Here is a 22,427-nt window from a genome sequence, read left to right on the forward strand (position 1 = left end):
ATGCATGTAGCTAAGAGTTTTAAGAAAATGTTTGGGTTTGCCAAGAGACATCATGAAATTTCTCCCATCCACTAAAGGGTATGGAACCAAGATAGAATTCATAACATCTTTCCTCATTCCCCTTCAGCAAGTTACCACTTCCGCAGTTACAAAGTTTGATTTGGGGCAGGACATTAAGTCCTGGATACGATCTATGTAAATACTACACATTTTCACTGTGAAGTCAGAAGGATTTGGGGGACCTGAGGTGACAGGGTGGCAGACGACTTTATAATATCTGAAGTGGGACTTCCCTGGCGGTCTAGTGGTTAACACTGCACGCTTCCACTACAGGAGGCACAGGTTTGATCCATGGTCAGGGAACTAAAATCCCACATTCCATGTGGCGCGACCCAAATAAAGAAAAAAAAAAAAGTTAAAAAAGTAAATAAAATGTAATATCTGAAGCGAATTTTGTTTATGGTTGACTAATGGCATTGCTACGCAGTCCATATTTGTGATGAAAGCACTGCGGGGAAGGCGTGAGCAGCAATTAGATGGCCCTGTACTTGGAAGATCATATGAGACAAGATGTGATGCTCTAAGATTGACATATTGAGAAAACCTTCAAAGGCATTTGTTCTCCACGCATTTTCATCATGTTCTCTTTAGTGTTTCAATAATTAGCAAACCATCACGTATGAATATAGGCATTTATTCTTAAAATGCTCCATTATTTATTGATAGAATCATTAACACTCTGATATTTGCTTCTCTTATTATGGCAGTGCGTGGTTTGTGGACATCACAGGAAAATTCAAGTTAAAGATTCCTACTCCTCTTTCTTAAGTGATTTCTTTAATCTTTTGGTAGCTCAGGTTTCTCCACAAAGAAAGGGACTTTGATTACCACATACTTTTTTTATGTTGCTGCAGGACTTCTGTTTTCTGGCTTTTGTAGAGACTAGATAAACATAGGCATAAAGTTGCTTAATACTTCAGCAGAAAACTGCAGTGGAACCTTCTGAAAATCTGACCTCTTAAAAAAATCTAAATGGAATAGTCTTATATTTTGCTTATTATTTGACTTCATAATTATATGTGCTAGGTTAATGGATAAATGGGTAAGAAATGACACATCATTGTTTTACAAAAATATTTAAAATTTATTTCTTTCTCTCAAACAAAAAAATTAATGTAAAAATGAATAAATCTGTCACTATTTGAGTTCATTCTTATTGTAGAGTGTCTTGAGATAGCTTTATTTGATGGTGTTTAATTTAATTAAAATTATCATTATACTTTCTTGTTACATTGTTCTTTGAAATTGTTGAAATTGCCTAAAAAACATTGTTCTATCTCTAGTTGATAAAATGGAGAAACCAAAAGATTAATTTAGATACAGAATGGAAAAAAAAGGATCACATATGTACTTCATTTTATTAGAAGGAAGCACATTGTAAAAATATTCATTTGAAGAGAAAAAAGAGAAAAATAGTGAAATATTTCCATTTTCATACCACAATAAAACAGTAATAAAGTCTGTCTTTATATGCAAGTACATATTGTAATATATATATATGTGTGTGTGTGTGTGTGAGTGTGTATGTGTATGTACAGCATGATCATTACCAACTTTTCCTGAACTACTCTGGCATATTATATTTTTATATATTATTTAATGTCTTTTATTTTGTTTTCTTTTGAACAGCAAATACCAGTCTTCTTGGAGGTGGAGGTGGTAAGTCCTGAACATCACTTAAAATATATTTTATTACTACACCAACCATAAGATGTTTAGTAAGTTCTGTGATACTTTAAAGAAAATTAATTTTGCTGTAGTCATCAACCACGCAAATTATAATCTTAGAAAATTTATAATAGAAATATCTTGGGTTTGCCTAAACGTTATTTTAACTGACTTCAAAATATGCAGAATACTGTTGTTGTTCTCATCAAGCTTTATATTTCTATCTTTGGCATAAACTATAGCAGCAATAAGCTATTGAGGTGAACACACATATAGTAGATGATAGTCACTTTTTAAGTATAGTTGATTTGCAATGTGTTAATTTCTGCTGTGCAGCAAAGTGATTCAGTTCTACACATATATAAATATATATACATTCTTCTTCATATTCTTTTCCATTATAGATTATCACAGGATATCAAATATAGTTCCCTGTGCTACACAGTAGGACCTTGTTGTTTATCAATTCTATATATACTAGTTTGCATCTGCTAAGCCCAAACTCCCAATCCATCCCTCCCTCACACCCCTTTCACCTTGGCAACCACAAGGCTGTTCTCTATATCTTTGAGTGTGTTTCTGTTTTATAGATAAGTTTATTTGTGTCATATTTTAGATTCCACATATAAGTGATATCATATGGTATTTGTCTTTCTCTTTCTGACTTACTCACTTAGTATGCTTATCTCTGGGTCCATCCATGTTGCTGTGAATGGCATTATTTCATTCTTTTTTATGGCTGAGTAATATTCCATTGTGTATATACACCACATCTTCTTTATCCATTCATCTGTTGATGGACATTTAGGTTGTATCCATGTCTTGGCTATTGTGAATAGTGCTGCTATGTACATAGGGGTGCCTGTATCTTTTTGAATTAGAGTTTTGTCCAGATATATGCCCAGGAGTTGAATTGCTGGATCATATGGCAACTCTATTTTTAGATTTTTGAGGAACCTCCATACTGTTTTCAATAGTGGCTGCATGATAGAGTCACTTTTAATATGAATTTTAAAACAATACATCTGGAGACTTGTGGTTTTTATCTTTTTTTTTTTCATAATAATGACTAAAATCATTATGACTTTGTAGCCTGAGAGCTTAATATATCAGTGACTTACTGTGAAAAATAAAAAAAGAAATTGGTAATGGCATTTTGCTTTTTCTTTCTTCCTTTTCAGAGGAGAGAGAGAAAGAGATCAAGTGAGATGAGGAAGAGAGAGATTTCTGTACTAGGAATTCTTTTTTGATACTAAAATCTTGGAACTATTTATTATTTTTATTTCTAGGTTGAAAGATGAAAGTTTACCTAGCCCCAGTCTATGCTACATGGTAGGGGAGGAAAAAAGTATAGAGTAGAATGGGGTCCTTTTCATTTAGGACCCAGATGGACATAAATAGGTTTGTTTTCTCTCTCCCTCTTCCTCTTGCTCCCTCTTTTCATGTATGTGGTTGAAATAGATATGATTGTATATACAGAGCTTTAGGTTTTCAACAAACAAGTTAGAACTTGTTTACTTGATCCCCAACTTTTAAGAAATGTTATCCTTTATAAATCATCATCAGGAGGTTTCAGTTTAAATTTTATTTGAAAATTAAAATTTTAACCATTGTTCCCATATAAGAATCAATAGATTTTTAAAAAATAAAATGTTGGAAATAGAAATGATAGAAAATAATTTAAACTAGAAAGTGCTCTTCATATTACCACATGTCAATGCACATTCTATAGCAGAGTATTTTTCTTCTTCCCCAAATTACTTTAGAAAATATAAATATACAGGGTTTCTCATTGTTCTTCTTCTTCTTCTTTTTGGTATTCTTTGGGAACTAGAAGAGAAATATTCCTTAGGAATGTACTGGATTCCCAATAAATTTTTATCTCTAGGTTTCTTATAATATGTGAAGGAAACATTAAAATAAGTCATTCATAGTGATGATTTTCTTACATGACATATTAGTATTTTAACAAATTTGACTAGTACTGTTAAGTAGGATAAAAAGTTAAAATTGAGTCTAGATATACAAATCTATCAATTTAAAACAGACAAATTAGCTAGATAGTTAATTTATGGTTCTTGGCTATTTAAAAAAAAAACTGAATTGACTAATTATATAAGTTAAAATCACTTTAGCTGCACATAACAGAAACCCCCCAAATAATAGTGACTTAAAGGAGATAGAAAAATGTTTCTGTCCCCTGTGAAAGTAGCTTAGATGTAGACTAGAGTGGCTGTGCAGTAATCCCATCCTGTCATCAAGTGCTCAAGCTCTGGCTTTTCTGCTCTTCCTACTGTGTGGAACTCAGGGTCCACAGAGGCTGCTGGACTCTGGGCATCAAAAATATGGGTGTCAGGAGGAGTAAGAAAGGCAAAAAATCAAAAAGGTGGCCCCTAAAAGACAAGCCAGTTTTCTTTAAGCAGCTTTATCTGATGTCTCATATCCTTGAATTGATCAAATGTTCATTCATGGATAATATAGTTTTATGCCAGGAAGAAATGTGCTCATCAAAAAAAAGCAGTGCTCTGTTTTCTAAGGAAGAAGGGGAGGGTGGAGGTTTGGCAGGCAATGAGCAGTCCCTGCCATTTTGGGGAAGGTAGGCTGCTGTTCAGATACCCTTGTCAAGCTGCTTTGTTTCAATATATGTATACACGGTTGGTGTGTATAGAATTAACGCTAGTGAGTTGGCCTGTATTTCCCTGTGTTTCCTTCAACCTGTGTGTAGATACAGTGTACATTTTTAGCAATGGCAAGACGTTCAGGAATGGGCAAACTCAATGTTCTGTTTACCTGAAGTATATATTTGACTGTCCTCTAGGTGGTTGATTTTGCTAAATGCAGTTATTTGCCGTAATTTCTCATTTCTGAATTCTAAAATTAGCAACTCAATATCATCATAAAGATAAATTATAAGTATTTAAGATGGATGTAATTTCTTTCATTAAAGTAGGTCATTGACAGGTTTAATTCATTTATGCACTTCTGGAGATGTCAAGATTGCTCTAAAATACATGTCTGATTTTTGGAAAGCTGCATTTAAAACTTAAATTTAAGGAATATTTTTAGCCTTCTCTGAACTGATTTTTGGCCTTTTGATTCTGTGACAAATCTTATTAATCCTGTCAGTGATATTTGTACAGCAACAGCTAATAATCATCTAATAAGGAGCCTAGAACTGATGCAGTCCTCTTGGATTTGATCAATGATTCCTTTTATTGACTTGAATTTACCTTCAAAAGCCTCTAAAGGAAATAATTCTTTGATTGACTAAACAATTTGATCAAGAAAATTTGGGACCACATAAAAAAATAATAATAGTATCTTAAGTACCATTTTTTCAGGTTCTCAGGAGGGCTTCCCCCCAGTTCTGTATACGTGGCGCTTGAAATTTAGGCAAAAATCAGTCTATACAAAGTTGTATTATCTATAATCTTAGCGTTTTGCTCTTTTTTTTTTTTTTTTTTTTTGGAGTGCTCATGATCAAGACAAGAGATCTCCTAAGAGGAGATTTTAAAAATGGTCACAATCACCCACTCAGTTGTTTGTTTGTTTGTTTTTTGCGGTACGCGGGCCCTCACTGCTGTGGCATCTCCTGTTGCGGAGCACAGGCTCTGGATGCGCAGGCTCAGCGGCCATGGCTCACGGGCCCAGCCACTCTGCGGCATGTGGGATCCTCCCAGACTGGGGCACGAACCCGTGTCCACTGCATCTGCAGGCGGACTCTCAACCACTGCACCACCAGGGAAGCCCACCCACTCAGTTTTAATTTTAAAGTGAGAGAATCATTTCACATAGGTGTGGATTTTCATCTTTGGGCCAGAGGAACTTAGTGTCACTTAGTGTCATTGTAGTGAGTATAAGTGATAGGGCTTCAACTATCTAGTCATATCAATTAAAATACTTGGTAAAATGGATCATCTATGTATATATGTCCCAGATATGTTAAGGGCAAATAAATATACTAATATTTAAGTAAGAATGTGGTTGGTCTATAGTGACTGGATTCTGTCTTTCAGGAAGCCTTTATTTAATCTAGGTAATGGTATAATGTCAAAAAACCTTAGAAGTTCTATTAATTTTTACAAGCTCTCCATCATTGCTCCCAGTACTAACCTGCATAGCAGTATAGCACATTTAGATATAAAACAAGTAAATTTAATTTTCTCATTTAGTCCTTTTCTTAGTCAGGGTAGGCTACATTATGCTATGGTAACAAACCTAAAAATCTTAGTGGTTAAAACAATAAGGTTAATTTCTTGCTCACATCAATGTCGAGTATATTGGTGACTGTTCTACTCAGGCTCTCCTACAGGTGGTGACACAGAGTCTCAGGTTGCTTCTCTATCTTGTAACTACTCTATGTGGTATGTGGCTCCAGTCACAAAACAGGAAGAGACAGCTGGTGGATCTTGTGGGATGTATTTACAGAGCAGTTCGTGAATGGCTTATGTCACTTCTGCCCACGTTCCATGGGTCAGAATTCAGGCAAGTGACCCCCAACCGAACTACAAGGAAGTCTGGGAAGAATGGAGTCTTCCAGCGTTCCCAGGAAGAGGAAATGGTGTGGTAAATACATAGCACTGTCTTGGCCACAATGCTCAAATGAGATCAGTGTTATTTATTATTATTACTATAATCACTGAGGGAAATGTGACTTAGGGAGATTTAGTGACTTCTTCAAGGTCACACAGCTTATAAAGTGCAAAGGTCTAATAAGCAGACAGGGTTCTTGAGTCCCACTCAGGGCTCGTGCCTTTGCTCTGTGATTTTTTGTTTTTTTAACATCTTTGTTGGAGTATAATTGCTTTACAACAGTGTGTTACTTTCTGCTTTATAACAAAGTGACTCAACTATACATATAAATATGTCCCCATATCTCCTCCCTCTTGCATTTCCCTCCCACTCTCCCTACCCCACACCTCTAGGTGGTCACAAAGCACCGAGCTGATCTCCCTGTGCTATGAGGTTGCTTCCCACTAGCTATCTGTTTTACATTTGGTAGTGTATATATGTCCATGCCACTCTCTCACTTCGTTCCAGCTTACCCTTCCCCCTCCCCACGTCCTCAAGTCCATTCTCTACATCTGAATCTTTATTTCTCTCCTGCCTCTAGGTTCTTCAGAACCAATTTTTTTTCTAGGTTCCACAAATATGCGTTAATATATGATATTTGCTTTCCTCTTTCTGACTTACTTCAGTCTGTATGACAGTCTCTAGATCCATCCATGTCTCTACAGGTGACCCAATTTCATTCCTTTTTATGGCTGAGTAATATACCATTGTATATATATGTACCACATCTTCTTTATCCATTCATCTGTCGGTGGGCATTTAGGTTGCTTCCATATCCTGGCTATTGAAAATAGTGCTGGAGTGAACATTGTGGTACATGACTCTTTTTGAATTATGGTTTTCTCAGGGTATATGCCCAGTAGTGGGACTGCTGGGTCATATGTAGTCCTAGTTCTATTTTTAGTTTTTTCAGGAACCTCCATACTGTTCTCCACAGTGGCTGTATCAATTCACATTGCCACCAACAATGCAAGAGGGTTCCCTTTTCTCCACACCCTCTCCAGCATTTATTGTTTCTGCATTTTTTCATGATGGCCATTCTGACTGGTGTGAGAGGATACCTCATTGTAGCTTTGATCTGCATTTCTCTAATGATTAGTGATGTTGAGCATCCCTTCATGTGTTTGTTGGCAATCTGTATATCCTCTTTGGAGAAATGTCTGTTTAGGTCTTCTGCCCATTTTTGGATTGTGTTGTCTGTTTTTTTTTTTTTTTTTTTGGTATGGAGCTGCATGAGCTTCTTGTAACGTTTGGAAATTAATCCTTTGTCAGTTGCTTCATTTGCAAATATTTTCTCCCATTCTGAAGGCTGTCCTTCTGTCTTGCTTATGGTTTCCTTTGCTGTGCAAAAGCTTTGAAGTTTCATTAGGTCCCATTTGTTTATTTTTATTTCCATTTCTCTAGCAAGTGGGCCAAAAAGGATGTTGCTGTGATTTATGTCACAGAGTGTTCTGCCTATGTTTTCCTCTAAGAGTTTTATAGTGTCCGGTCTTACATTTAGGTATCTAATCCATTTTGCGTTTATTTTTGTGTATGTTGTTAGGGAGTGTTCTAAATTCATTCTTTTCCAGGTAGCTGTCCAGTTTTCCCAGCACCACTTATTGAAGAGGCTGTCTTTTCTCCATTGTATATTCTTGCCTCCTTTATCAAACATAAGGTGACCATATTGTGTGGGTTTATCTCTGGGCTTTCTATCTTGTTCCATTAATCTATATTTCTGTTTTTCTGCCAGTACCATAATGTCTTGATTACTGTAGCTTTGTAGTATAGTTTGAAGTCAGGAATCCTGATTCCTCCAGCTCCACTTTTCTTTCTCAAGACTGCTTTGGCTATCCGGGGTCTTTTGTGTTTCCATACAAATTGTGATTTTTTTTGTTCTAGTTCTGTGAAAAATGCAATTGGTAGTTTGATAGGGATTGCATTAAATCTGTAGATTGCTTTGGGTAGTAGAGTCATTTTCACAGTGTTGATTCCTCCAATCCAAGAACGTGGTATATCTCTCCATCTGTTTGTATCATCTTTAACTTCTTTCATCAGTGTCTTCTGCTTTTCTGCATACAGGTCTTTTGTCTCCTTAGGTAGCTCTAGTAGTTTTCTGGTAGCATCTTTAGGATTCTCTGTGTACAGTATCATGTCATCTGCAGACAGTGACAGCTTAACTTCTTCTTTTCCAATTTGCATTCCTTTTATTTCTTTTTTTTCTCTGATTGCTGTGGCTAGAACTTCCAAAACTATGTTGAATAATAGTGGTGAGAGTGGACAACCTTGTCTTGTTCCTGATCTTAGTGGAAAAGGTTTCAGTTTTTCACCGTTGAGAACAATGTTGGCTGTGGGTTTATCATATATGGCCTTTATTATGTTGAGGTAAGTTCCCTCAATGCCTACTTTCTGGAGGGTTTTTTTCATAAATGGGTGTTGAATTTTGTAAAAAGCTTTTTCTGCATCAATTGAGATGATCATATGGTTTTTCTCCATCAGTTTGTTAATATGGTGTATCACATTGATTGATTTGAATATATTGAAGAATCCTTGCATTCCCTGGATAAACCGCACTTGATCATGGTGTATGATCCTTTAAATGTGCTGTTGGATTCTGTTTGCTAGTATTATGTTAAGCATTTTTCCATCTATCACTAATATTGGCCTGTAGTTTCATCAGTGATATTGGCCTGTAGTTTTCTTTCTTTGTGACATCTTTGTCTGGATTTGGTATGAGGATGATGGTGGCCTTATAGAAGGAGTTTGGGAGTGTTCTTCCCTCTGATATATTTTGGAAAATTTGAGAAGGAAAGGTGTTAGCTCTTCTGTAAATATTTGATAGAATTCGCCCGTGAAGCTATCTGGTCTGGGCTTTTGTTTGTTGGAAGATTTTTAATCACAGTCTCAATTTCAGTGCTTGTGATTGGTCTGTTTATATTTTCTATTTCTTCCAGCTTCAGTCTTGGAAGGTTGTATTTTTGTAAGAATTTGTACATTTCTTCCAGGTTGTCTATTTTATTGGCATATAGTTGCTTGTAATAATCTCTCATGATCCTTTGTATTTCTGCAGTGTCAGTTGTAACTTCTCCTTTTTCATTTCTAATTCTATTGATGTGAGTCTTCTCCATTTTTTTCTTGATGAGTCTGGCTAATGGTTTATCCATTTTGTTTATCTTCTCAAAAACCAGCTTTTAGTTTTATTGATCTTTGCTGTCGTTTCCTTCATTTCTTTTTCATTTACATCTGATCTGATCTTTATGATTTCTTTCTTTCTGCTATGTTTGGGGTTTTTTTTTTTGTTCTTCTTTCTCTATTTGCTTTAGGTGTAAGGTTAGGTTGTGTATTTGAGATGTTTCTTGTTTCTTGAGGTAGGATTGTATTGCTATAAACTTCCCTTAGAACTGCTTTTGCTGTATCCCACAGGTTTTGGGCAGTCGTGTTTTCATTTTCATTTGTCTCTAGGTATTTTTTGATTTCCTCTTTGATTTCTTCAGTGATCTCTTGGTTATTTAGTAGTGTATTGTATAGCCTCCATGTATTTGTATTTTTTACAAATTTTTTTCCTGTATTTGATATCTAGTCACATAGTGTGGTCGGAAAAGATACTTGATACAGTTTCAATTTTCTTAAGTTTACCAAGGCTTGATTTGTGACCCAAGATATGATTTATCCTGGAGAATGTTCCATGAGCACTTGAGAAGAAAGTGTATTCTGTTGTTTTTGATGGAATGTTCTATATATATCAATTAAGTTCATCTTGTTTAATGTATCATTTAAAGCTTGTGTTTCCTTATTTATTTTCATTTTGGATGATCTGTCCATTGTTGAAAGTTGGGTGTTAAAAGTCCTCTACTGTGATTGTGTTACTGTTGATTTCCCCTTTTATGGCTGTTAGCATCTGCTTTATGTATTGAGATGCTCCTATGTTGGGTGCATAAATATTTACAATTGTTATATCTTCTTCTTGGATTGATCCCTTGATCAGTATGTAGTGTCCTTCTTTGTCTCTTGTAATAGTCTTTATTTTAAAGTCTATTTTATCTGATATGAGAATTGCTACTCTAGCTTTCTTTTGATTTCCATTTGCATGGAATATCTTTTTTCATCCCCTCACTTTCCAGTTTGCATTTGTCCCTAGGTCTGAAGTGGGTCTCTTGTAGACAGCATATATATGGATCTTGTTTTTGTATCCATTCAGCCAGTCTCTGTCTTTTGGTTTAAGCATTTAATCCATTCACATTTAAGGTAGTTACCGACATGTATGTTCCTATTACCATTTTCTTAATTTTGGGGGGTTTGTTATTGTAGTTCTTTTCTGTCTCTTGTTTTTCCTGCCTAGCGAAGTTCCTTTAGCATTTGTTGTAAAGCTGGTTTGGTGGTGCTGAATTCTCTTAGCTTTTGCTTGTCTGTAAAGGTTTTAATTTCTCCATCACATCTGAATGAGACCCTTACTGGGTGGACTAATCTTGGTTGTAGGTTTTTCCCTTTCATCACTTTAAATATGTCCTGCCCCTCCCTTCTGGCTTGCAGACTTTCTGCTGAAAGATTGGGTGTTAACCTATGGGGATTCCCTTGTATGTTATTTGTTGCTTTTCCCTTGCTGCTTTTAATATTTTTTCTTTGTATTTAATTTTTGATAGTTTGATTATGTGTCTCGGAGTGTTTCTCATTGGATTTATCCTGTATGGGACTCTCCGTGCTTCCTGGACTTGATTGACTATTTCCTTTCCCATATTAGGGAAGTTTTCAACTATAATCTCTTCAAATATTTTCTCAGCCCCTTTCTTTTCCTCTTCTTCTGGGGCCCCTATAATTCGAATGTTGGTGCGTTTAAAGTTGTCCCAGTGGTCTCTGAGACTGTCCTCAATTCTTTTCATTCTTTTTTCTTTATTCTGCCCTGTGGTAGTTATTTCCACTCTTTTATCTTCCAGGTCACTTTTCCGTTTTTGTGCCTCAATTATTCTGCTATTGATTCCTTCTAGAGAATTTTTAACTTCATTTATTGTGTTATTCATCATTGTTTGTTTGCTCTTTAGTTCTTCTCGGTCCTTGTTAAAGGTTTCTTGTATTCTGTCCATTCTATTTCCAAGATTTTGGATCATCTTTACTATCATTACTCTGAATTCTTTTTCATGTATACTGCTTATTTTCTCTTCATTTGTTTGGTCTGGTGGGTTTTTGCCTTGCTCCTTCATCTGCTGTGTGTTTCTCTGTCTTCTCATTTTGCTTAACTTTCTGTGTTTGGGGTCTCCTTTTTGTAGGCTGCAGATTCATAGTTCCTGTTGTTTTCAGTGTCTGCCCCCAGTGGCTAAGGTTGGCTCAGTGGGCTGTGTAGGCTTTCCGGTGGAAGTGACTGGTGCCTGTGTTTTAGTGGATGAGGCTGGATCTTGTCTTTCTAGTGGGTAGGACTGCATCCAGTGGTGTGTTTTGGGGTGTCTGTGACATTATGATTTTAGGCTGCCTCTCTGCTCTTGGGTGGCGTTGTGTCCCTGTCTTTCTGGTTGTTTGGCACAGGGTGTCCAGCACTATAGCTTGTTGGTCGTTGAATGTAGCTGTGTCGATGGAGATCTCTGGAGGAGCTTTTGCCATTTGATGTTATGTGGAGCTGGGAGGTCTCTGGTGGACCAATGTCCTGAACTTGGCTCTCCCACCTCAGAGGCACAGGCGTGACACCCGCCCAGGGCACCAAGACCCTGTGAGCCACACAGCTCAGAAGAAAAGGGAGAAAAAAAAGAAAGAAAGAGAGAAGAAAATAAAATAACATAAAGTTATTAAAATAAAAAATATAAAAAGATTATTAAAAATAAAAAAAAATTATGAGTAATTTTTAAAAAAGAAAGAAAAAAGAAGAGGGCCACCGAACCAAAAAAACGAATCCACCAATGAAAAGAAGTGCTAAAAACTCTACTAAAGCCAAAAACAAACAAAAAATAAAACGGACGGACAGAAACCTAGGAAAAATGGTAAAAGCAAAGCTATACAGACAAAATTACACAAAGAAGCATGCACATACACACTCACAAAAAGAGAAAAAGGAAAAATATATATATATATATATTTAAAAAAAAGGATGAGAGCCACCAAATCAATAAACAAATCTACCAATGATAATAAACCCTAAATACTAAACTAAGATAAACATAAAACCAGAAACAACTTATATGCAGAAAGCAAACCCCAAGTCTACAGTTGCTCCCAAAGTCCACCGCCTCAATTTTGGGATGATTCGTTGTTTATTCAGATATTCCAGAGATGCAGGGTACATCAAGTTGATTGCGGAGATTTAATCCACTGCTCCTAAGGCTGCTGGGAGAAATTACCCTGTCTCTTCTTTGTTCACATAGCTCCTGGTGTTCTGGTGCAGTGGCAGGCTGCACAGGCTCCCAGGAGGGGAGGTGTGGAGAGTGACCTGTGCTTGCACGCAGGCTTCTTGGTGGCAGCAGCAGCAGCCTTAGCGTTTCATGCCCATCTCTGCTGCCCGCGCTGTTAGCCGCGGCTCGCGCCCATCTCTGGAGCTCATTTACGCAGTGCTCTGAATCCCTTCTCCTCGCGCACCCCGAAACAATGGTCCCTTGCCTCTTAGGCAGGTCCAGACTTTTTCCTGGACTCCCTCCTGGCTAGCTGTGGTACACTAGCCCCCTTCAGGCTCTGTTCACGCAGCCAACCCCAGTACTCTCCCTGGGATCTGACCTCCCAAGCCTGAGCCTCACCTCCCAGCCCCCACCTGTCCCGGCCGGCAGGTGAGCAGACAAGCCTCTGGGGCTGGTGAGTGCTGGTTGGCACTGATCCTCTGTGAGGGAATCTCTCTGCTTTTCCCTCTGCACCCCTGTTGCTGCGCTCTCCTCCGTGGCTCCAAAGCTGCCCGCCCCCCGCCACCCACCACCCCTGTCTATGCCAGTGAAGGGACTTCCTAGTGTGTGGAAACTTCCTCTTTCACAGCTCCCTCCCAGAGGTTCAGGTCCTGTCCCTATTCTTTTGTCTCTGTTTTTTCTTTTGCCCTACCCAGGTACGTGGGGAGTTTCTTGCCTTTTGGGAAGTCTGAGGTCTGCCAACATTCAGTAGGTGTTCTGTAGGAGTTGTTTCACATGTAGATGTATTTCTGATGTATTTGTGGGGAGGAAGGTGATCTCTACGTTTTACTCCTACCCTATCTTGAAGGTCTCTCTGCTCTGTGATTTTTAATATATCTTTGCTGTTTAGATTTGCCTTTTCTATGCAAAAGTAGGTAACTCTGTTCACACCAGGAAAAATTAAGGAGAGGACAGGAAAACGTGCAGCTGAGATTTGGATGATGCTTTCCTTGGCTGATTTTCACAAGTCTTAAGCTCAGTTGATAACTTGAAAGTACATACAATAGCACTGTCTTATGGTACCTCTGGATTGCCGTCCAGATTCATATACCTTTTTTGTGTACTTGAGGTTTAGTTTTAGAGCACATTGCATTTTAAATATGTGTTCACTCATCTGTAATAAACACGTTTTACATGCACAAAGTGCTGTGATGTCATACTTTTGGAATATATAATAATAAAAAGCCTCTGTAGCCAATCTTAAATTATGTCAAGAAGCAGAATTAGAAAGAAAAAAGCAGAATTAAAGAGCTACTTCCTCAATTCCTTTCAGATCATTATGTAACAGACTGGAACAAAATTTACAATCTCTTACTTTAGATGATGTCTTTCCTTTTCATCATCACAATAAGACCAGAACCTGCTAATAGAACCCAAACAAGATATGGTTTATGGGTTTTGCTTCCCCTTTTAGTCTGTCAAAGCTCCTGAGAGCTGAAGCCTGAGGCATAATGTTAGACATTTAAGATGACATTTCCTGACAGAGCAGCAATTTAAGGTTGGCTTTTTATATGCATAAATTTGTAGAACTGCTTTTTAAAATTATACCCACATACACACATACATATATATATATATACACATATATATGTATAATATATTAGTATCAATACTGTAATTCTAGACCTTATCCTTGAGGTGATTCTGTGGCAGATTAATTTTGAAAACTCTAGGTATAAGCAACCACCACTAAACAAACTCTCAGTCCCAGATGGAATTCATGGGAAAGTTGCTTTTCTAGAATGAGAACACAGCATATATTATGCCCTTCTCCACCACCAAAGGCTTCTTGCTCTCCTTGTGCCTATTAAAGTGGGCCCAAAGTTTAACAAGGTGAAGTACCAAATGTACTTCAAAAGCAGCAAAATCATAAAAATATTTGGTGTCATGCAATAGATACCATCAGTGTATCTCCACCCGCCCATTACTTATTTCTACATACAAACACACATATGAGCACGTGTTCATTCATTCATTCACTCAACAAATACTAATTTGGGAACTACTGTGTGTCAGTACTGATTATTGGATTGGCAATAAACACAGCTCTTTCCCTGTTACCAATCATGGTCTCTGTTTGGCTGAGTTATCTGAGCAGTTGTCATTCCCCATGTTCTTTCAGATGTTCCAAGGATTTTCCTTGCATGGATCTTTTGACTTAAAATGATATATTAATATCAATAGAATGGGCATCAGTATCAGATTGCTTCTTTAAAAACCAGAACAGATATCCTGAAAAACAATTTTTTCACAAAAAATGTGAGTTTCTACCAAGAGTTCCTAACATGAGAAACAACATGTTTAAAGGGTCTTTTGAGTGTGTTTAAGTGGAACTGCTTTCATAAATTACTTAAACATTCACAGGCGGAGTGGAGAGCCCTGTCACCCTCCCTCCACATACAGAACCAAATCCCCACAGTGATTATGTGTTTCACTCTTGTTAAACCTTGAGATCTGGCTGGGCCTTAGGCATGCTGGGAGGAATCTAGGAGGGTGGTCCACAGTGAGGGAGCAAGTCTGGTTAAAGCAGGTCCCTTACGAGAGTCAGTCAAGCATGTCTGGCAGTGAGTTAGCCTGCTGGCCTCTGCTCAGCAGCTGGAGGAGTCCCAGCCATGGGCCTCGGGAGCAGCAACTGCCTCTCAGTCCCGGGATAGAGCAGCCTGGTGAAAGAAACTCAGGAGCCCTGGCCTTGTTGGTCAGGTGGGTACCCAGTCTCAGGATTAGAGCTTCAGAAAGGGATGTGATGCCAAATCTATGGAAAATAAGGCTTGAGATCTGACTGTGTCAGGGATTGATCCTGGGCACTGCAGGTGGGTAAGCCTGCTAGGGGCGATAAGGAAGCTCAGATGAGAGGAAGATAGAGGGGAAGGGGAGTGCAGTGACCAGGAGCCAGGCCAGGTCTGACAACATGCAGTTACACAGTGAACCAGCCTACCTTTGTCCTCCCTCCCTCCCTTCTTCCCTTCCTTCTTTCTTTCTTCCCTTCATTTTGCCCTCTTCCTTTTTTCTTTCTTTCCTTTTTCTCTTTCATAGTCAACAATATGTACTGATTACCTATTGTATACTAGTCTTGACATTGAGGTAGGAAAGATTCTTATAACCAGGTACAGTCTGAAGTATAAATATTTATTTACACATTAATATAATAAGAACTAGAAAGGTTCTCAATACAGGAAAAATGAAGCAGAAAAGATGAAGCCAACATGTCGGAGTGGTCAGGGAAGGCTTCCCACAAGAGGTAACACTGGAGCAATCTTGGAGGATGAGTTATTTTCCAGGAGAGGAAGGAAATGACCCACTCAGTTGTATTTTTCACTGTTTGATGTAGATATATTTTACAGAGATCTTGCTATGCTTCAGCAGTCCTCCTCACTGTTCTGCAGTCGTGTTATCCAGATTTTCGTTGAACAGCTTCCTCTGACCATTCAGGCATGCCACTTAAAATGGAGTGAACAGTGTTAGAACTGAAGAAAGGAACTCTGGTACTAATGGTGTTGGCAGCAAAGGTTCATCACAGCAACCCGAGCAAAGTCTGGTGGTCACACCAACACAGGCTCCTCCCTGCCTTGCCTTTTCCTTTCACTACCTCACTTGCATCTCAGTCTAGGGACAAACTCTGAAGCTGCCCACACTAGTTGGATTTCTAGTATATGTCTTCCTCATTCCACATGAACTTGTTTAGTTCTATTCTTAGAAGTTTGACCCAGTCCTGATTGCCTTAATCTTGTCTGCCATTTGTCATTAAGCTTTTCAGATGCTTCCTAGCAGAGGAAGGGGAGGGCATAAAATCCATGTCTCTGCTTGAACTTTCCTTTTTATTGGCCATTCTGAGGACATGCCTTGTTTATTCCACCTCTAACTTTGGTCACCATGACCCCTCTATTCTAAAACTAATTTTGAAATTATTCATCATATTAAGTACTTACCTACTTCCCCTTCTGAGTAAAACTGCCCCATCTAAAACCCTGTCAAAGGGGCAGTGCTGTGCAGATAAAATGCCCCTTCTCGTTCTGGCCAAGCTGATTGAACCTGGAAAGATACATTCCCCAATTGGGGCGTAAACTTTTTGAAAAAAAAGAGGCTTTCATACTCATTTTTATACCCCTGGCAGCTTCTACCACATGTAGTAGGTATTTCATTTTAATTTTGAGGTATTACTATCTTTCATCCTGGAATTTTAGCATGGTTAGATATTTCAGTTTTGACCAGTTTGCTGTAGAAAGGTAATATCTTTATCTTTAGATGATCTCTAAATGAAAAGATAAAACTTTAAAAAAGACTTATAACAGGCAACTTGAGGATCATATGCATATTTATGCAGTAATTATTTTAAGTACTGTATTACCTTTCATTTCTAAGAAGTTTATATAGCTAGGATATTATCATTTTCTTTAAATACTATGGTTATATTTTTTAAGTTCTGGGGGATAAGGAGAACAATATTTATTTGTATAGATGTGGAAATGAAATGCAGAAAATTTGCATTACATGGAAAGAGGGAAAGGCTATTATCTCATTCATGTTTTGTCATGTTGCAGGTATTTAACCAGTTAGTTATATCTTTCAATCTGAAATATTATTGTCATTATTGATTTTTCTTGTTCAAACCTACTGGCAAAAGTTTAAAGTGCTAATGTGCCAGTTAATACGATTTAACATTCATTGAGAAATAGAATTGAGGACATGCCTTAGGAAAAGTTTTTATGTAAGTTGGCTTAGCTGTTGAACTCTCTATTTCATGCTTGAAGAACGATGGACAATGAGAATTATGGACAGTAATCTCTTAATATGTTACTTGATTTAGGTTTTTCATTGAAAACAATGAACTGATTTTGTAATACACTTGTAATTTAAAATATTAAGACATAAAAATGGTAGGTTACTTAGAACTGGCTGTGAAGGCATTGAAGCTACAACCTCTACTTTATGTTTCATTACAGTAAATAATCACTTTTTAGGTTCATAATTTTGTGCACCATTAAAGACACTTGCTTCTTTTCTCTGACACATGCTTCATTTCATTAGCTTGTGGGGGTCCTGTGAAGACTTTGTGTGATCAGTGTGTTCAGTCTTTAGAATAAAAATAAAGTAAAACCATTTACTCTGAAGTTTTCATGGCTGAAGTTCAATTTACTATTAAATTACTTAAATTAACTTAAATTACACAAGTTAAAATGATACATCTCTGTTGAATATTTCTTCACACAACTCAATAAAAGATTTTAGATGTTCATTGTGATAGGTGTTTTGCCTATTAATAATATAAACCATTGAGACTTAGAAAATTTTTAATACAACAGTGGTATCATTACAGAACAGATAACATGGGAAGGAATTTTTCACACGTGTGTTATTGGGGGAGAGAGACCCAACTAGATTGAGGGAAGGACTTTAGATTCTAAAGATACGGTTGTTATAAAGCAGAAACTAACACACCATTGTAAAGCAATTATACCCCAATAAAGATGTTAAAAAAAAAAAAAAAAGATACGGTTGACTGAGGAAATCAGAAAATCTCCCTGCAGCAACTCATTTAAGTTATGGATAAAATAAAATAAAAATTAATTGTAGTATATTTGTCAGCTTGCAAGAAAGAAATTACATCTTTGGGTGCCATGAATAAGGGAGTACTGAAAAAACAAAGTGAACCAAAACTATAATATAAACTGTATACTGTAAGTGCCTTGTGGTAGTGTATATGGTGATGGGACATTGGACGCTAGAGGCCACAAAGCTAGTTCTCATTTGGGGATTAGAAATAGGACTGCATAAAGTAGGATGGTAGAGCTTAGATCCTTACCTAAAGCCAAGTTCATCAAATTGTTATAATCTCAGCTGAAGCATGGATTTGAAAAAAATTCCCTACTGGTTCAAGAAAACTATGGGGAAGACTCCTAAAATGTTGGTATCTTGATCCTGAAACTTCTTTGTGTTTGGTACTTAAATCTACACTACCTATGTGTCTGAGAATCCCAAACACAAAAAATTAACATAAAAATTGGCCCCCAGGGCTACTATTAGAGGCAAACTCACAATCACTCTGAAGGTAAGTGCCCAAGACTCAGGCCATGGGGTTTTCTCACAAAGAAAAAGCCATGCCAAAATTATCTCATTTTCAGAAATCATAAAACTAATTAGGAACTTTACAGTGGATAAGCCTGATAAACATCTCAGCCAGGTAATGAAAGTTACAACCAACAGTGATAAATCATGTTGATAAGATGTACTTTGATATGATATATTGAAAATGCCACATTACCTCTGTTATTTTCCTCTCAAACTTTTTAACTCCCATCTAATTGTGAGTAAAGTATCATACAAATTCCAATAGAGGGGCATTCAACAAAATATTTGATCAATATACCTTGAAACTATCATATTTTGATATCATTTAAAAAAGGAAAATTGGAGGAACTCTCACAACTAAGAGGAGCCTAAGGAGACATGTCAACTAACTATAATGTAGTATCCTGGATGATATCCTGAAACAGAAGAAGACATTAGGTAGAACTAAGGAAATATGAATAAACTATGGACCTTAGTTAACAATTATATGTCAGTGTTGGTTCATTAATTGTAACAATGTACCACACTTATTTAAGATGTTAATAATAGGGGGAACTGGATGTGAAGTACATGGGAACTTTCCATACTATCTTCTCATTTCTGCATAAATCTAAAACTCTTCTAAAAGATAATCTATTATTAAAAATAAAGGAAACAGTCCAAAATCCACACCAAATATGCAAGAGTCATGGATATCAGGATCAGACTCCCAAGAACTTAAGGTAGTTAGATAGCATCCTAAAGGAGAATCAAAAATATCAATAAATACGTTTAACACAACTAAAGCTATAAAAATGAGAATCCAAACTCTAAGATAAAGTGATAAAATATCATGGTCAAGAAAAGGCAGATGTTAAAAGAAACAAATACAAATCCTAGGAGTGAAAAATGTGGACTTTGAATTAAAAACTCTAATAACAGATATTATAACATCATATTAGATGTAACTGAAGAGATAATTAGTGACTTGGAGGATAGCACTGTAGGAATTACCCAGAATGCACCACAGAGATATAAATAGATGGTAAATATGAAAGGAAAAGTTAGAGGGCAGACATTCAATGTATATACAATGGGAACTCCAGAAAGTAGGATTGAAAAAAAGGCAATATATGAGGAGAAGATAGTTGAAAAATTTTCACAATTGCCAAAGAAATAAATTATCTCAAAGAACACACATTATTGATTTCTAGTGAGGAAAAATCAAATCAAGAAGTGGACACATTATCATAAAGCTATAGAACATACAATAGAAAGGTAAAGATTTAAAATACATCAGAAAGAAAGTATTTCCTATGAAGAAACAACTATTATACTGACAGATAAATTATAAGCAACAATAGATACTAAAAGGCGATGAAGTAATATCTGAGGGAAATTAATGTCAACCTGGAATTCTTTGCCCACAGGAACTATCATTCACTAGTGAGGCAAATATAAAGACATTTTCAGATAAACATTGAAAAAATTAATCATAGATCCTTGATGAAAGAGCTGCCAAAATGTAAACTTGAGTAAAAAGGAATTTGAACCCACTTCCCATCTCCCCCGCAAAAGATTGCTATATCAATTCTGTTATTATTTTTTAAAGTTGATAGAAAATTTTAAACATGTACACATGTAAATTAAAATAGTATAAAGAATCCAATTTTCTCATCACGAAGCTTCATTAGTTTTCAACTCTTAGCCAACCTTGTTTCATCCACACCTCCATCCACTCAAACACCTAGATTATTTTGAAGCAAATCCAAGAATCATATCATTTTATCTGTAAATATCTTCATATGCACCTCTCAAAGACGGGGAGTGTATTTTTCTCTTTTTATTTTAGCATCATAAAAATATCATTTTTAAGTGTGAAAAATTTCCTTAGTATCATCATCTGTCCAGTCAATGTTCATATTATTCCTATCAATTCATGATTTTATTTTTTACAGTATATTTGCTGGAATTGTGATGCAAATAAGATTTATATGCTGCTTGGTTGGTATGTCTTTTATGTCTCTTTCAATGTATGGATTCCTCCTCTATAGCTGATTTCAATATGTATCTCTAAAAGATAGTATTTCAATATGTTTATGCTTTCAACTGGACTCATTTAAGTTCATTTGTTTCCATTTTGGTTTTGATTTGGGAGGATGGCATTTTAAAATATAGTTTCATAATTGGTGAATATTATTTTACATTTCTTTTGTATTTTTGTTTCATAGTTAACTTTTGGAAAAATGTAACGTTTAAGGAATTCTGTTAAGAAGTGTTTAGATAGGTAAATCGTGCTCAAAGATAGGAAAAAATAATTATGAAATAATTTTTTTTAAATGTGAGACCCCTCTTTGCAGAAATGGAAATTCCTTGGTAAAAATTCTGGACTTTTATGAATGCTCTCACTGTGTTTAGCTAGCTAAATGGAGCCTAAATGCTTAGAAGCATAGATTTATATTTAAAAACAAATAATTTAGAATTAGGAAGTACTTTACACAGCTTCCAGGATATGTCTATATATCTACCTAATTATATAGTAGATATAATATCATGTTCTGTAGCTTATCTACTTGTGTTAAAGGTAATATCTTTTCAAAACTATCCAAAAAAACTTTATTGAGCTACTGTTTTTAAATATCTATCCCTTATCCTCAAGGAGACTCTGAATGTGACCTGCAAGTACGCAGTAGGAAATAAAAGTCCAAGCAAAATACTGCAGGTCAAGTCTCTTGTGTTTTGGGATCACTAGATTATATCCCTTCAGTTTATGAGGGAGAATGGTTTTCTTTACTATATCTGTTGTGGCTCCAGAGAAATACAAGGTGGGGCAATTTCTTTGAAAGCCACTTTAATAATCTTTTCAATTTCAGCACTATTAAGAATCCTTTTTCATTCTTTGGAGCTGTTTTCATTTACCGCTAAACTGGAGATAAGCAGTGGAGGATAGAGAGGAATGAACCTGGCCAGTTCTGAATGGGGATCTCAGGAGTCCAGTCATAGACACTGTGGACCTGTGGTTTACTCAGAAAGTCCTTTCCTTTTGCTTTACATGATCACTTATTGCTGCAGCTCTGTCTTTGGCCAAAAGTCATTAATTTAATTTTTTAGTAAGTTAAAATAAATTCATTATTTTGTGTCCTAGTTTCCTCCTCTGAAAAGGTGATTATTATGATATGTAACAATTTTTCAGAGGTGGAATAACTAATTGCTCATTGTAAAGTGTTTTTCAAATACAAGGTGTTAGATCAATGGTTATTACTGTAGTTGTCATTATTATTATCATTATAGTCTAAAACTGAAAGATGAAAAGGTGCTGGATAATTGTAAGATGTGGTGATGTTATATCCAAATAAAGAGGAGTATCCTGAATTATTGGATAACAGAAATCCAAATATCTGTGTGTGGCAGGGAAGAGTTTCTTTTGCAGAAAGCTAATATAGTTAATGGTGCTTTAGTTAACCCCAAATAAGCCAAAGGATTTTACATGTAAATATAGATGGAAAATTATCCTAAGAGTAGTTCATTTCATCCTGTGCAGTATTGGTTATAAGGAAGCTTTCTCTCAAGCATTTAAATACCCAGAGTCAGAAATTATTATATCTTGGAACATGATATATTCTAGCTTTCTGAAACCTTACCAGGCCAGGATCAAGTGAGCTAAGCTCATCCTTTAGGGCAGGACATGGGCTGAGGTTGTCTCTCAAAGCACAGGAAGAACAAGAAACAGCAGCATTTCCCTGTTCCAGCAAT

At 36.4% G+C, this 22,427-nt stretch overlaps 1 protein-coding gene across 1 annotated transcript in view; it reads left to right on the plus strand.

The window, feature by feature from the left end:
* The window catches only part of MACROD2 (mono-ADP ribosylhydrolase 2), a 1,989,932-nt gene that overhangs the window by 467,574 nt on the left and 1,499,931 nt on the right, over positions 1-22,427 (plus strand). Inside the window, exon 4 of the mRNA XM_060031258.1 lies at positions 1,690-1,719. Within this exon, the coding sequence (XP_059887241.1) occupies positions 1,690-1,719 (30 nt within the window). The remainder of the gene's footprint in view (positions 1-1,689; positions 1,720-22,427) is intronic.

This window comes from Delphinus delphis, chromosome 15 (genome assembly GCF_949987515.2).
Source record: "Delphinus delphis chromosome 15, mDelDel1.2, whole genome shotgun sequence".
In the NCBI taxonomy this organism is placed as follows: domain Eukaryota; kingdom Metazoa; phylum Chordata; class Mammalia; order Artiodactyla; family Delphinidae; genus Delphinus; species Delphinus delphis.